General features: G+C 42.5%; 1 protein-coding gene across 1 annotated transcript; it reads left to right on the top strand.

Annotated features, from left to right (window-relative positions):
• The first annotated feature begins 2,699 nt into the window (after window positions 1-2,699).
• Window positions 2,700-15,099, top strand: CCDC77 (coiled-coil domain containing 77). The gene is made up of 11 exons (XM_010566204.1): window positions 2,700-2,777; window positions 4,221-4,437; window positions 5,724-5,866; window positions 7,303-7,399; window positions 8,736-8,802; window positions 9,577-9,671; window positions 10,922-11,070; window positions 11,423-11,666; window positions 12,467-12,592; window positions 12,678-12,830; window positions 14,673-15,099. Exons 1-11 carry the CDS (start codon window positions 2,731-2,733, stop codon window positions 14,817-14,819), a joined length of 1,485 nt encoding a protein of 494 aa, XP_010564506.1. The 5' UTR covers window positions 2,700-2,730; the 3' UTR covers window positions 14,820-15,099.
• Window positions 15,100-16,681: the final 1,582 nt, after the last annotated feature.

Genomic DNA, 16,681 nt, shown 5'->3' with positions numbered 1-16,681 from the left:
CGGGAGGGGCGGGGGGCGGCCTGACCTCCCTCAGGGCCCGGGGAACCCGGCGAGCCGGGGGGCCCGAGTCCTCGGACCGCGTCTGCCGGCCGCTGGCGCCCAGCGTCTTAACGCGGGTTCTTATCTTCCGCTTTTTCATTTCTGCAGAAACTGAGCCGTCAGCGCCGCGGCGCTGGGGGCGGCCGCCGTCAGGGCCTGCGCTTGTGGCCCTGCCAGGCTGCCGTTGGGGCAGCTCTTGAGCGTGATCAAAATGAGCACCCGGGGCTAACGGCAGTCAGCGCACGTTTCTGCTGGCACCTCCACCATCGCGGGCCCAGAGCGTCCCTCTCGCTGCTTCTCCATTCAGATCTCAGAAGCCCGGTCAGCGATTGATAACAAGGTTGCGCGAAGTACTCCACGAGCTACCCCCGCCCCCCGCGTTACCTACAGACACTCTGCTGATCTCCTCCCCATACAGAATCTTTATTTCCAAAGTCAAGTACTCACAAGATGGGACTCGCACGGCACCTCTTTCACCTATCCGTTACAACTTGGGTTTTCCAAAAAGAACTGCGTGTTGGGGGGTTTTTCAACCAGAACCCTGCCTTCAGCGTTCACCATACTCCACATCTCACTTTTCTTACTGTGTATTCCAGCCTTGGTCCTGGTACGCTGTTTCAGTCTCAGAAAAAGTTAAGTTCCTCCTCCCGTTAGCCATGAGGCTTGCAAGATCACCTTCAGACAGGCAAATACATTTATCTGCATCGCATCCCTGCCAGACTGAAGAGGCGTCACCCACATTTTACATACGGGAAACAAATGGCTCCAATGCGAATAGCTAATTTTGACAAAAGTTATACATAAGAGCAAACTGATCTTACAAAACATTGAATGAATATACCAATTGTTATTGTGTTGCTGCAATGTCTTCTCATATTTTGCAGGGGGTTCCTGACATGGATGCTTGATACATTTATGACTGTAAAAGCATGTGAAGTGCAGATGTTTCCTTAGCAGTATCTAGAAATTCTATTTCTACATACTCCTGCCATTTTTTTCTTTTATTATTTGGTTGTGTCTCTCTTCTGATAAGCTGTACCAGATTTGTTTGAGGAAATGTATCTGTATGTATATTGTATTCCCAACAGGAGACTCAGAACCAACATACCCAATTTCCAAGATAAGCAGCGATTTAGCCAGGAGTACTAGAGGGGAAAAAACTCCGTGCTAGAAAGCACAAAATCCATGCAAAAGCTTTGTTTTGAGAACCAGTCTTTTGCTGATGTCCTTCTAGACCATTCAAGGTTGTTTTGGCTTTGTGTTAATATGTTTGGGGATGTGGAGAGCTCTGGAAGGCGCTGCTGGGAAGGATGCGGGTTTTCCTAACAGAGTAAAAAGCTAAAAATCCCAAATAACCTGTGTGGGGGCATTTTTTCATTTTATCTGTTCTGCAGGATACCCTTTTTGAAACAGACTTTCACGCTTTTCTCAGTTACACCCTCTGGTTTGGGGGCCTCTGACACACTGGGCCACGCTGGGACTTGTGTACCCCACATCAATCCTGATTCTTCTTGGTCATCTGGAAGCATTTATTACTTCCTCCAGAGAAGACTTCAGCCCCTTGTACAATATATTGCACTGCTTTATGAGAAACGGAGAGAGCAGCTAGCCTAACCAAGGATAATAGCAGCCTTTCTTCTAGACTTTGCCCAGAAAATGATCTACCCTCCTCTTTCCTCTATTTATTGAGAAAATTGATTTGATGAAGGACCTCATAGTTTTGTAAGTAAGCCTAGATCTTTTTTTTTTTAAATACAGGAAGTCCATTTCTTTAAAGAAATGGTTAAGGAAAAAAGCTGGCTTATTAGCATGCAGGTTTTTTTCCAGCACATTTACTAAGTAAATTAGGAAAATCAGTAGTAAATTAGCGTACTGCACAAATTGTGAGAAGAATACTAAGCACTGCTGGGTATGGGAAGACACATGTGGGGACGAAGAGGCGAAAAAGCATCTGAACAATACGCGTGGATATTCAGCCAGAATTCGAACCGGTAACTGCTTCACAACCCCCGCGTTTCGTTCAGTCCATTTTCGAAGCCAAACGGGTGTCCGGGTGGCTTGTGTGCCGCTGCCGACGACGTGAGTCCCCGCTGTAGGCTGCCTTTCTTCTGCCCTAAGCCCCGCCATCACACAGACCGGGGCACTCAGCCCAGGCCCCATCTTTCTTCCCCAAATAAACGCCCCGCCCACCGCGCAGGCGCACTGCCGCCCCCACACCCAAGGACTACAACTCCCGGAGGCGCCGGCGGGGAGCGCCTGCCGCCCGTGTCGCGAGCGCTGATTGGTAGAGGTGGTCGGCGCCGCCTGGAAGGCTGCCCGTGATTGGGGGAGGCGGCGGGCGGCGGGTTGCCTCGCCGTTTGAGTTGTGGAGGGCCAGCGGCGGCGGTTGTTTTGCCGTTGGGGGCCTCTGGCGGTAGAGGCCCGTGAGGCGGCGGCGGGTGCCGGTGGTGCCGGCCCCCTCCCGCGCTGCCTCGGGAGCTTGTCCCTGGGTTGTTCGGCAGGGGGTCCCCCAGGGCCCCTATGGCCGTTCCCAGCGGGGCCTGCGACGCGCCTTAGCTTGTGTTTCCGCCGGGCACCCCCCACCTCCGCCAGCTTCCCGGGGTACCCGGCGCCGCAGGCGGCCCGGCTGAGCCCCGGCTCGAAGCTTCTGTCCCCTACCCGCCGTCAGCCCGGCCCTTCCTCAGGGGCGCCATGAGCGCGACGGACTGCTCTCCGGGGAGCTCCCCTCGCTCCAGAAGGTAGTGTGGGGGCTGCCTCCGCAGTCACCCCGCGCCGAAACTGCTCTGGGGGCTCTGGCCCCGCAGCTCTTCTCGTTCTGTCCGGTAGCCAGGCTTAACAGAAGGCACCGTTTTGTCCGCTCTGGTACCTGCTGCGCTTCCCTGTCCTTAGGCCTTTCCGTTTCTACTGTTCCTTAGTTCAGTAATAAACTATTCACCTTGTGCCTATGTTACCTGTTTTCTTCTCTTGCTGTTATTTATTTTTCCAAGTGTGGTGTTTAAGGCATTTCTGGGCGCAGCTGGAGGGAGCGTTCCTATGTTAATTGATCGTGTTATTGTGCATTTAATACTTTACTGCAGTGCCAGGAGTTAAGGAGCTTGGCGTGTTTTCATGGATGTAGCACGTTGGGGTTCTGATCTAAGCAGCTTTGGTGAGCTGGTCCTTAAAGGTCACCGCTGCCTCAGTGTCACCTGACAGATCATTTTATGATCAAAGTTCTGGCACTGGCTCCAGAATCAGATTCTGGACTGTGTTTTTGTTAAGCAGATCTTTAGTAAAGAGGCTTCTTAGCTGTAATTCTGTTACTCATGGTATCGTTAAAAAAAAAAAAAAAAGTGTTTGTTAGATCAACATAAATAACGAAAAGAACACTTCCCAAGGGAATTTTGAACTCTGTATGCAGCTCTATTTGCAAATTTGGTGCTTGTTTGAGCAGGTTAACTGTTTGAATGCAGTAAACATTGTTTAAAAGAAAAATCAGATCTGTAATTACACATACTTATTCTTCGTTTGACTTATGCAATATTGACATGCTTTCCATGTAGTACCTCAACATAAGATTCACGAACTTGGAAGCTTCTATTTTACTGTCAAGGGTGAACAAGCGATGTGGATAAGACCATCAAGTACACCAGAAAGGAAAGCATGTAGATTCCTAGACCTACACCTTAAATTCTGGTGGCTGGTGCATCAGCTAACCTGAATTATTGTGTTTATTCGACAGTCTTTCTTCTGAAAGTGTTTTTCTCTCTGGATATCAGATAGTGATTTCATCACAGATTATGTCTTCCTGTTTATCTCACAGTGGCTGCTGCTTCTAATTGCAAAACAATGGACTTTTTGTCCCCTTTGTTTTCTCCTTCTTTTCTTTCCTCCTCTTCCTTTCATGTTCACTCTCCCCAAATAACCTGTGAGAGTCTCCTTCAGTAACATTTTTCTTTCTCCCTTTTCCATCAGTTGGCCCCATCTCCACAGTATAGTAAGCCTGCAAGCTGTTCTATATCAAAGCTTTTGGTTCTCCAAAATGCCGTGATCTCCTGTTAATACTCGGAGCACAGACAAGCTAATCTGTGTTTGAAATTGAATCTGAGTTAAAATTGAAAATCTTTTTTTAACTATTTTAGAAAGGTTTTTTCATTTTATTGTCTGAATCTTACATGTCATTAGAAACTGTTTCTGCCCAGGCTTGCAACCCCCCATGTCTCATCCAGATATGCTAGTTCTCGGTCTCCGAGTCAGCAGGACTTTACTCCTCTCCCTTCAATCAATGAGCGCTTGGCCTTTCTCCGGCCCTCCCGGGAGCTGCTGGAATACTACCGCAAGAAGATTGATGACTTTGATGAGGAACATGAGGATTTGGTGAAAAGGCTGGAGAGATACAAAGAAACGTATGATGAGCAGGTTAGGAAAAGTTTTTGAATTATGATGGACTATGTATCCTTACAAAAACTTAATATTTTTCTTCAGTTGAAAACTCAGCACAGATGGTCTTAAGATTTACCAGTAATGTGGTAGAACTAAGCTAAGAAGTTGATTTCAGGGTTTGATTGTAAAATCTAGCTGTCTGTCCTCTGTCAAAGCAAACAAACATGCCTGGAGGATATTCTTCTATTCTTAAATTATTATAGTTTGGTTATATCTTCACAGTGGGTTGTTTGTTTCTGTTTTTTTTTAAATTAAAGCCTGAGTTTAGATGTTCAGTTTTCATTTTGTCCGACTTCTTTCCCTTGTTTCTCACAGTGAAGAATGAGTGCTCTTTTGTCCAAATTTAATGGGCTTTGAGATACAGATATAATTTGTATTTACTGCAATGGAATTCATAAGCTTGGCTGTAGGCTATTAAGCAGTATACTACACAGCAAATAAATACGAATTTAAAAGAATCTCCAAAACCTAAAAAAAAAAAAAAAAAGCCTTTTAAGAGGAAGAAATCTTAGAGAATATCTGTAACATATTCAGTGCTCTGATATGCCTTACAGCATACATCTGTCTAGCAGTCATATTTGTAATTGTGAATGGCACTTTGGGAATAGAATGGTCACTTCTGAGGTGACTGAGGTGCCTCCTCAAGTACTGGCCATGCTTGAAGCAGCCTGAAAGCCCTCGGGAAACATGTGGCATACAACTTACTTTCATTCAACATATGGGAAAAAGAGGGGCAGGTTCCAAAATAGTGTCTTCTCTCCTACAGGAATGGTTTTCTGAAAGGTTTGTTAGTTTTCCGCACCAGGTAGAAAATCATTAATGGCACCTAGTAGCTAGCAGATTTCTTACTACTGAACCATACGGATATTTTAATGTTTATTCTTCAGTAATTTCTTTTAAGAGTAAGTGCTATTACAGAGGCTTTGCTAGGTTTTTGTTGACGTCAGACTCCCCATACCTGTGCCGCACTGACTGCCAGTGCAGAAGTGCGACCACTGGAAACTGGAGATCCTAGCTTAGACCTTATTTGACTGTTGCATAGTGACAATGATTTTCAGGGCTCTGAACTCCCTCTTGAAACGTTTTTTAATAATTTTTCAATACTGCCCTCATCTGGTCGAATTTTGTAAGAGAGTGAAATAATTCACTCGAACTGGCAGTTGCTCAATACCAGTTACAGGCTCAAGGCACAAGCAGTTTGAAGTTTCTAAGTGTTGCCCAATGCTCTGTATCATTTCAAGTACCTCCTTCTCTCTACCTAGCACAAATTGCAATGGGAAGTACATCAGCGAGAAGAGGAGATTGCGGAGTTGCAAAAGGCTTTGAGTGATATGCAAGTCTACCTCTTCCAGGAGAGGGAACACATCCTTCGTCTTTACTCAGAGAATGACCGGCTGAAAATCAGGTGTGCTGTCTTAGCTGGTGAGCTGGGTCACTGGCGCAGTAGCAATTGCATGCATTGTGTTCTAATTCTCATCCAGATCTGGAGTCTTCAGAGAAGCACTTATGCCATGCTTCCCAGGGAGGGCTCCTATGAAATTGTACCAATCTTGGAGGTGGGATGCAATCTGTTGGGCTGCTAAATATGTTTCCACTTATTCCTCCTATTCCGATAGTAGAAGCAAGAGCAGAAGTTGAACATATTCAGATTTTAATTGTGAGTTGCCAGTTTGAATATGGAGGTTCTGATTTAAGCAGACTGTGGTGGGTTGACCTTGACTGGACGCCAGGTGCCCACCAAGCTGCTCTATCACTTCCCTTCTCAGCTGGACAGGGGGAGAAAAACTACAACAAAAGGCTTGTGGGTCAAGATCAGGACAGGGAGAGATCATTCACCAATTCCCATCACGGGCAAAACAGACTTGACTTGGGGAAATTCATTTATTACCAATCAAATCAGAATAGGATAATGAGAAATAAAAACAAATCTTGAAACACCTTACTGCCACCTCCCTTTCTTCCTGGGCTCAACTTCACTCCCAAATTTTCTACCTCCTCTCACTGAGCGACACAGGGGGATGGGGAATGGGGGTTGCAGTCAGTTCATCACATGCTGTCTCTGCGGCTGCTTCCTCCTCGCTCTCTTCCCCTGCTCCAATGTGGGGTCCCACCCATGGGAGACAGTCCTTTACAAACTTCTCCGCTGTGGGGCCCTTTCTACAGGGTGCAGTCCTTCAGGAACAGACACCACACCAGCATGGCTCCCCTGCAGGGTCACAAGTCCTGCCAGCAAACCTGCTCCAGCATGGGCTCCTTTCTCCGTGGGTCCACAGGTCCTGCCAGGAGCCTGCTCCAGCACAGGCTTCCCATGGGGTCACAGCCTCCTTCGGGCATCCACCTGCTCTGGCGTGGGGTCCTCCACAGGCTGCAGGTGGAGATCTGCTCCACCGTGGACCTCCCTGGGCTGCAGGGGACAGCCTGCCTCACCATGGTCTTCACCATGGGCTGCAGGGGAATCTCTGATATAGCCCTTAACGTAGTTTGCTTTAAAAACAATGGACACTTACAATCTGTTGAATGAAGTATCTGAAAGGATTTTAGGTAGTTCATAACTCTGAAATGCAAATTCTTTACCACCACGTGCTATTGCTGTATCAGTCTATGTAGTATCATATTTGAAAAGAGCAATGCTCCCCAGTGCCAGCAGAATTGGTGGTGTTCTTATTGTATTGGCAACATCAGTAATGTCTTTGGGATTTTGTTTTTAAAGCAGTATTCTCAAGAACTGCAATAGCTTGGAAAACTTGTAAGCATTAACAAGTAAACTAGAAAGACAGTGTTCCACAATGTCTTGATGTACTTAAAAATAGCAATGTGCTGACCACTTTCCTTGAATTCCAGGGAACTGGAGGATAGAAAAAAAATTCAACATCTCCTGGCTTTAGTGGGAACAGACAGAGGAGAAGTTACATATTTTCACAAGGAGCCTCCACATAAGGCAAGTTCCGTTTGTCTGTAGAACTCTGCTTTTGATTGTAACTTGAAGATCTGTACCCCAGAGGCTGACCACAGACCAGATCTGTCCCGCAAGTCAAAAGCTGCTAAATGAGCCCAAAGCAGGAGGTATCTAGCTCTGTAGCAACATCAGGTTTTAGTATAGCTGCTGACAGATAAGTAGCACACTGGAAGTAGGTCCTCTTAGCATCAGTCCCCTTCTACCTTCATGCATACTTCCAGATCAGCCTCCTAAGTGTCAGATGGGAGTCTGAAGCCATCTGGCAAATGGTCATTGAGAAGTTGGAGAGAATACCACAAAGAGAAAAAGAAAAAAAGGAAGTGCAGAAAATGACCAGGTGCGGTGCTTGAAGATCAGCTATCTCAGAGTGCCTATCTCTTAGGGCCTCGGTAAAGAGTAAAGCTGTGTTGAAGTTGCTGCAGTAGTTTCCTGAGCAAGAGACTGCAGAAGAGCCATCCCCTCTAGGCAATATTGTATTGCATATTTCAGAAATAATGCTAAATTGATTAAATGGCAGTGCATATGAAGTGCAGTGTAGTTGAACCTACTTAAAGTCATGAATCACAAATGATTTGGACACACAGAGACTATGATGGAGTATAGGATTTATCTTGGATTAAGGCACAGAAAGAGGCTGAAATATGCTGCATTGTTTGTGGTTGTTCTACATTGCTCAAGCAGTTAAAAAATCTTGCAGAAGCTTTAAAATTCCCTGATACGGGGTAGCTCTAAAATTAGGCCTATTATATAGCATCAACCTTAAGATAAGCATTGGGGTTATAACCTGCTCCCTCATGGCCTTCAGTTTTTGTTAAGTGGGTTTCAGTTCAGCAGTTGAATTGTTTCAATAGTTTTATTGGTTAGCTTTTATTCCAGGCTTGTTCAGTAGCTTGAGTGAATGTGCTGATAAATCAAGCTTCATGTTTCTCTGTCTTGCTAAGGCAAGAAGGAGCATGAAAGAAGGAAATAACATAATCTTCATCTTCACCTTCCTCCTCTTCTCTCTGTCCCCAAAATGCTCCTTTTCCTGTCGAGGGTGCTGACTTTCATCCTAATGAAGCCAGCAAAGGCAGGATTACTTTCCAGTTACCTTTCAGTGAAAAAAAATAGAGGCAGAAATGGCAAAACTCAGCCATGATAAAGGAAACTTTTCAACACAGACTAATGACACTTGTGAATGTCTTCCTTGTCTTGTGGTAGAAGTAAGGTAATGCTGTTCTTTTGGATATTTCATTTTACTCTTTAAGATTTGTTCTTGACCATTGCAACTTTGGAGAAGTCAAATGTTCAGCGCAGATATCTAATCTTGTTTCTGTAGGTTACTGTTCTGCAAAGGCCAGCTAAATCCAGAGAGTCACATGAACGAAATGATACTTCTAGAACAGGTACCACACCAAGCTGATGAGCAGCAGCTCAGCTATTGATACTTATTTCTCTGCGTGTTTGTGTCTGGTATACCGAAATAATTCCTTACTGTGAATACTTTAGTATACCTCCATTAAGCTCCCTAAATGTATCCATGTGTACATACACATATATATGCAGTACTGTTGGCTTCCCTTTGAAATCTTTTAAAATAATCTGAGCTGGCTCTCGTGTCCATGATCTGCTCAGCTAAGAAAAAGGCTGGTATGACTGTGGAATGGCTGTTATGGAACTATGCAGGTACCAACTGGACAGGCACCCTTAGCCACAGCCATTCCAAGGTGTGGGGTTCTGCCTGCCTTTAGTGTAGACAGCAGTGTGGGTCTGTATGCCTACTTACTGATTTTCTCTTTTGAAAGCACTGCCTCTTCCAAATTGACTGAAATTAGCTAACACTCAAAACTCATTCAAGGCTTCATGCTTGTGCAACTGTGTCATCTGCCTCTTCATCATTTATTTAAGAAAATTTAAGTTTGCTTTCTATATATGCCAAGAAAATTAGTAGGTTGCCTAAATATTGTGGTGTGATAGTGTGGGATAAAGGTATAGGATCACCATAAGTTCTGAAACTCTTTTCTTCCAGCTAGCCCTGCTAGAAGTCCTTGTGACTGCAGCAGTGGCAAGTTTTTTCCTGTTCTTGTAGGCCTGCCAGAACATACAATATTTCGTGCTTGGAAAGATACTGCAGGTAGATTGGAAAACTCTTTTCTACTTCTGTTAAATTTCTGCGATAGGCACCAAGAGGAGCACTTCAAAACCAGCAGCAAAAGGAGAGAAACCAGAAGGTCCTGAGAGATATCAGAGAGATAATCAAACACTTCTACTTCAGGTAAAAACATTTGCTACGTGATGGACATAATTCCTGGCTGTCCAAGAAATTATGATAGACAAATATGCTGTCTGCTTAGATAAGATGTAGACATACCAATTTTATCAGTCCCCACGTCTTACTATGGATTCCCACTTTCCATCTGTTTACTTAGCTGTTTCTTTGCAATGAATATAAGCTTAGATTTAAGAACTTGCATCTGATTCAGGAAGCTTTATGTAAGTAGATGTTCCAGTAATGTCAGCTGGAATATGTTGCCCTTAAATACAGAAGGTGGAATTGATGTTATCTCCTGTAATTTGATTGTGCCTATGAATTTACATTAAACACACAGAAGATCTGCGGGGTTGGATATTTTGTGGATGCACTAGTACAATGGCATGTTCCCTTTGCTAGACTTCAGTGAAAGATAGGGTGTAGACAGCATGACAGAATGAAAGATAAAATGTACAGAATCATGAATTAGGGAAGATACCAGAAGCTGTGTCTAAAGCATGAGGAAGTATGAGTCAAGAAAAGCAAATTAAAGAGCAAACTTGTACAGCAGATAGATTTATTTTTTTTAAGTTTTGTTGTTGTTCGAGGGCAGTGGTGACTGACCTAGTAGCCAGTTAGCTGTCTAACAACATTTATTCTGGAGCAAGAGCATTATACAAAATTGTCATAAAATAAGCTATCTAAATACATGCAAAGTTTTTTCAGATAGTTTCTTACACATAGGCCAGATGCACATTTTTCAATTACTTGTTCCAATTTGTCTCCCTGACTATGTGCCCTAGATCAAGAGTCTTTGCATCCCTCTCCTTCACTCATCTTGTTTACATTTAGTAATTCATTCTGGTTGAGTAATTTATTTTGTTCAAGATATGTGGACTTGCTGCCTTCCTAGAATTTAGGGGGTTTTTATATCACCATTTCATTGGAAGTTGGTAGCACAGGGACAGAAGTGTCTCTGCATATTCCAAAGGATTTGTCACATCCTTTGTGCAATTTAAATCTTTCCAATATCTTCGATCTACTGTTGCTGCTTATAATATGCCTGTCTTGCCTTTAGCATGATTTTTTTCTTAAAATGTTTTAGCTGTTTGAAATACTTAGCATTAAAACAAAAATAAAAATTTGAGAAATTAGAACTCTCAAAGGTATTATGGGGTAGAGTCTTTGATCTGAATCTTGGAATTTAAGAGACTTGCAAGGACAGGAGCAGAGTTGCTGTGAGGTCTTATTCAGTAATGTGTTTGCTTATTCAGGTGGAGGCCCTGCAAGCTCAGATAGAAGAACAGACACGATTATCCAAGGAACAGGTTGAGGCACTACTAGAGGACAGGCGGATTCACATGGAGGAAGCCCAGCTCCAGCATCAGAGGGACCAGGACAAGATCAAAACTATAACAGATAAGTGAGTGTGAGAGAATAACCATGATGTAGTCATGAGATGAGAAGAGAGGGGAACAATAGAAATATTTTGGCTTTCAGTATGTTGCTTTCTGCAGCAGGCAGAAAAGCAAATTATGAGCCATCTCTTTGGTAGTGTGTGTAGTAATGTGTAAGATGGAGTAATCTACATATTAAAAATCCTATTTCACATTGGAAGAATATCACTTCTTTCATTAGATAAGAAGAGCTAAACTCGTTAGGAAAACACCTATCTTTCTCCTCCATGCTTCTTCCAACTTGCAGTGATGACTGAGGAAATTAAAGTAGGAACTAGGAAAGAAGTTAATTAACTCCACTGCGATCCCTTTTTACAGACTCCATAAGACCCAAAATCTCTTATATGAGAGTACCCGTGACTTTCTTCAGCTCAAGTTTGATGCCCGAGCCAATGAGAAAGCATGGATGGCAGAGAAGGACAGTCTGCTGAGGAAACTTGACAAATATCTGGATCAGTTTACTATCAGTAGGGAGCCAGGAAGAGAGAAGAAGCAGAGAGATACCAAGAAGATGCTTCGAGCAGATGATGGAGCTTGGAAACTCCACAGCAGAGAAATAAAGGTAATTTGTTTTTGTCCTAGGTAGAGGCTCTTTAACAGTTTTCGACTAGAAAATTGGAAGCATCTGGGTTTTGCCTAGATAGGCAGTAGCTAGCAGCTGTTTCAAAGCTGTAGTGGCTTGCCATGACTTACGGTAGCACTTCACTGTCAGTTTCTTTTATGCCCAGGACAATTCCCTACTTCTGCAAACTGTGTGATATGTGGGCCAACAGTTCTTAACCTGCTTGTTGCACATGCCTTTCTTTTAGTGTAAATGGTCTCAGCTAATGGACTTAGAATGCAGTGTCTATATGTTCCTTGCTGCTGTTGGGGGAGAATAAGTCCTTTCAGTTGATGTCCCCCAGCTCTTCTACAGTAGTCAGGATTTTATTTCCACTTCAGGTATACTTCCAGTGAGAAGTTGGGAGATCTGAAGTGGGTAAACAGGGAATAAGGAATTGGAAAGTAAACAAGTAATAGGGAATTGTTTTCATCTACTACTGAATGAAATGCAGTAATGGGCAAGCAGCTGTGAGAAGCGGAATTACAGCATTAGTTGAATATTATTTTTAAGGGGAAGAGGAGAGAGTTCTTTGATGATGAGCAGTCAGGCAGAACCGATAATCTAATGAAAAGGTTTTGGTAATGGAAGTGGGTTTAGAATATTGTCCTTACCTGGTTATCTCCTTAGCTGTAGCTCCAATTGTTAATTTTTATTTGCCTGTCATATTGTCAATCTATCATACTTGCTTTTCCAGAGCAATTGAAATTTTGTGAGCACTGGCTTTTGAGTTGATTCTTTCTGTTCCTCCTATGTCCTAGTCACTGCAAGAACAGCTAGTGCAGGAACGGCACCTATCAAACATGTATAGAGAGCAGTGTGTCACCCTGGAAGGTGAGCTGGCTAGGATTCGTGAGGAGGGAGATGTTGGCAGAGAACTCTTTAAGGTAATTAGTCTGTAATCATCTGCTAGCTGTGTGATGATCTTGCAGGTTTTATTTTGTATACCCTATTGAGTTTTCATCTCCATAGGAACGCTCAGAAAAGATGGGGAAGCGCCTGAAGCTGATGACTCAGCGATATGAAGCCTTGGAAAAGCGTCGTAATATGGAAGTGGAAGGCTTCAAGAATGACATTAAACAGCTTCGGCAGAAGTTGAAAGATGTAGAGAAGCAGCTTTTTATGGTAATTGCTAAGCATTTCTGAGGCAGACTATTATGAGCTTACCCTATAGAGGTGTATTCTCAGTATTTAAATGCAGTATTTCCCTAGAGTTAAGGAAATAATTTCTTTCCTAAGTGTTCCTTTAGCTATTAATATTTGAAAAAACTTGCCCTCTTATGTATTTTATGAAGAAAAAAAAAATTTGTCTTTGTTAATCAGGCATCAAGCTTGCCAGGAACTGTCCTGATTATACATTAGCTGTGTATTTTTGTTGCAACTCTGAGAGTTCTTATTTGATGCCTGTAGCTCACTTTACTGCCTTGCAGTCTTGAGACAGCTAAGTAGTTTCAGAAGTATATCCTGCAGAGAAAATACTGATTGGTTTTCTTTCTGGGGGCCATAGTGTTTGGTTTTGTTCCAGTAAGAGGTAGATCATTGACTTAAGTATTGTGAATATTCTATTTATTCCTTTGTTAATATCTCAGTTGTAACTCTGCAAAAATCGCTGCAGAAACAATGGCTGGAACTTGAAGCTGTGTACTCTCTAGTACCTTCCAGATGTGTAGATGAACATCAGAACAGCTTAGAAGGGAAGTCACAGCCTTGATGTTGCTTGGAGTTTAGGATGAGATATTTATCTAAGATATGCTTAGGAGGTTGATCTAGGCATAGTTTTTGTTCAACTGACTCTCCTTCAGGAATCTGGCAGTGCCACCAATTCATTTGTTTTCTGTACTTTTGGCACACAGTTCAGTTTAATTAGACTAATGCACTTGTCTTCCCTAATTACTTCAATTTTTTGTTTGTTTGTTTTTGTGTTGGGGTTTTTTGTTTGGTTTTTTTCTGTTTTTTTCTTGGGCTGTGAGTTTTTAAACTTTATTCTTTAAGGACTAAACAGCATATGTGAATGGGGGAAAAATTGCCTATATACCTTTACTACAGACCTGTAAGTTTTGTAACTGTGAGCGTCCTCTTAATTGTATTCTTCATTTCTTTACACTTTTAACCACAAGAGGGCAGAGGAACAAAACACTTGCTAGAAGTCTTCAGAGTGATCTTTAAATCCTTCTCATCACTTGAGGTCAAAATGACTACAGATGACTAAATTTTCTGATTTGCGTATTAAAGTCTTTGACCAAGAACTACATGATGACAACGAGACGCCCTAAAGGGTCGAGAGAAAAGAGGGCTTTGAGAGCAGCTTCCAAGGCTGTGCTGCTCTGCTGTTGAAAGTGGCTGGGCTGGCATGCTATCTATCCAGTTCCAGGGTGACAGGAAATGGCAGCCCTGGCTAGCTTGCCATGAGGAATTCTGATTATCCAGAGCCTTTGTTCGGCTCAGTATGGGCCATATGGCATGGCCTGAGACTAGGCATTGTCTTGAACTGCTCTTGAATTGTGTGCTGTTCAGAAGGCAGCAGGTTGGCCACAGCTGTTAAACCACCTCTAGTTCTAGTAGCAAAAGATGACAAAATGTCATCATATCAGGTGAGGTACTTAGAACCACATAAAAGTTAGCTGATAAATAATTTAACTTGCCTTTTTTTTGTGGGTCTCTAAATAATGCAGGAATTGGAAAAGAGTTGACAAGTTATGGGTAAACTTGATTATTTTCTATCCAGATTTCTTTCTCACAAGTAATACAATACCATAATGTATGAAAGCTTTGTTCTTTATTTTTATTTCTGGAGCACCTTTCTATTGGTGATATGTATTAGCCTAGTGATATTAGCTTAAGCATCCTCTTTGCTAGCTACAAAGGGTCTCCTTTACCATTCTCTCCCTCATATCCTCGTCATAATACTTTCTAAATTGTATTCTGTACTGCCCTGTTTTCTTAGTTTGTTTTTCTTTTCCTTTTTAGGTGACTCTGAATATTGGACCAGACCAGGATCTTGCAATTCTCCATGAGGTCCGCCAAGGAAACAGACTAACCCGTAAAATTCAAGGAGAACTAAAAAACTTAAAAGCAAAAATCTATGGCTTAGAGAATGAACTACGGGTCTGCTGAAGCTGAGGTATTAGCTAGCATCCTAGTTTTAGGAATGGGACGTTGCTGGGCTGGAATAGTCATATGTGAGAGCAGCTCCTGCCTGTCTGTTTCCTGGCATTCAGTGACAGAAGGCTTGAGGAAATCTGCAGTTAATGTCATAACACTGTACATGAGCCATTCTTAACATGCCAGATTATATTGCTGTTTCTGCTGAGAGATGGCACGTGATAAGACTGACATAGAAAGTACATGATGACTGATAAATCAGGAATATGCTTATGACTTCATCTTACCTTCATATCTGTGGTAGGGGTCAGTGTATACTGGCCTTCACCTTTATTTGGAGCACATTGTAAACCACATATATGGTTATAATGACATTAATAATCATGGAAGGATCTAGTTCAAGATCTGAATTGCTTGACTGACCTTTTCCTATGTGAGAAGCAGCTTTTAAAATGGTTTAAATGATTACTGCTTTGGTGCTTAGGCACATCAGGATGTAACTGGAAATTTTCTTTGAAAAAGACCACGTATAGAAAGTACGTACTAAAGTGTATTACGTCTGACTCTCCCCTTGACAGTATAACTATTTTAAAATGGCTTCCCTTTGCTTGGTTCTAACCTCATTAGGACAAACCTGACTGATTTAATATGGTGGAAAAAGATAACCTGTTATAGAACTCATCTGCAAGAACCAGCAACATCTACACTTGTTTTGAATGTTTGGAGGGGATGGAAATACTACACTATTGAGTGTTGTCACCTCGTGCCCTTCCTCCCATTTTATCTTAACACACAGAGAAAGCCTATAATAAAAGGCATCTAGTATCTTCCTTAACCACCATATTATCTATCTTTGTAGCTTTAAACAATATCTTGGTTATGTACCAACAAATCATGGTCAACTTTTGCTACAGCAGTTGTTGCTACTGAACTGTAAATGAAATTGGGGTGGCAGAGCAGGTGCCTAGTTGCTGCATGATAAATATAACTCTATGATGATTATCTTCATACCAGACATCAGGACATCACAATTCTAGAAAACAGATGAAATCATGAAAAGGGTTACAACATGGCTTCAGCCCACTTTATAATTGCAGGTATTCATGCTTTTACTGTAGCATCAGCAAATCTTGTCCACGTTGTAGGCTGAGAGCAGATCTGTGTTGGGAAAAGGATTTCAGTGCCTCTGTTTCCTACTGTACCTTGTTAAATGTGACAGAAGCAGAATAATGTCTTTCTGAAGTATACACCTATAGGCTACCAGCACTTCCTTTCTTGTTGAAAAGAATTTAGTGTGTGAAAGAGGCAGTTTCTTTTGGACGTGGTAGTGGCCATGGAGATCCTCATTCAGTGTTTGGGAGAGGTAGATACGCAAAAGATGTTTTTGTGCTGTCAAGATTTGGAGAAAATTGTTTTTATAGCACCAGCTAAAGCAATGCAGGATGGGAAATTCACTCAAGAAGTCAAGGCCCACTTCAATTGTGTTTCCTTTTTGTGACAAACTTGCCATCTCTCCCTTATGGTACTGTACTGTGGCTTTTATTCTGTCTGTGTTCTTAACATCAAATTCATCACAACACAGACTGTAGTGTTGGGTGGCTGGTAGTCTGTACATAAATGCTCAACTACTACTACAACTTAGGAGAGGCTGTTTTAAAGTATGTTGCACTGATTAGCTGAAAATGCTGAACTGTTCAGAAACTGATTCATGAGCAACTTGGGTGCTGATGCTATGTGGACAGTTGAGGAAAGTTATTAAATAATGCTATCCATCATTCAGTCTCACTCTTTCTTAGTTGACTAGTACTTTCTCAGATAAGTCTAGCTAATTAAGGTGAGTTTGTATGTGAAATAACATGCTACCAGTTTAAAGA

Source organism: Haliaeetus leucocephalus, unplaced genomic scaffold, assembly GCF_000737465.1.
Source record: "Haliaeetus leucocephalus isolate CR32 unplaced genomic scaffold, Haliaeetus_leucocephalus-4.0 Scaffold206, whole genome shotgun sequence".
NCBI lineage: Eukaryota > Metazoa > Chordata > Aves > Accipitriformes > Accipitridae > Haliaeetus > Haliaeetus leucocephalus.
This window is presented reverse-complemented; position numbering and strand designations above follow the sequence as displayed.

Coding starts and splice junctions, on each gene's coding strand:
- CCDC77 (XM_010566204.1), top strand. CDS start 2,731: ATGAGCGCGACGGACTGCTCTCCGGGGAGCTCCCCTCGCTCCAGAAG. Junction 2,778..4,220: donor AGCTCCCCTCGCTCCAGAAG/GTAGTGTGGGGG, acceptor GTTTCTGCCCAG/GCTTGCAACCCCCCATGTCT. Junction 11,667..12,466: donor TCCACAGCAGAGAAATAAAG/GTAATTTGTTTT, acceptor CCTATGTCCTAG/TCACTGCAAGAACAGCTAGT.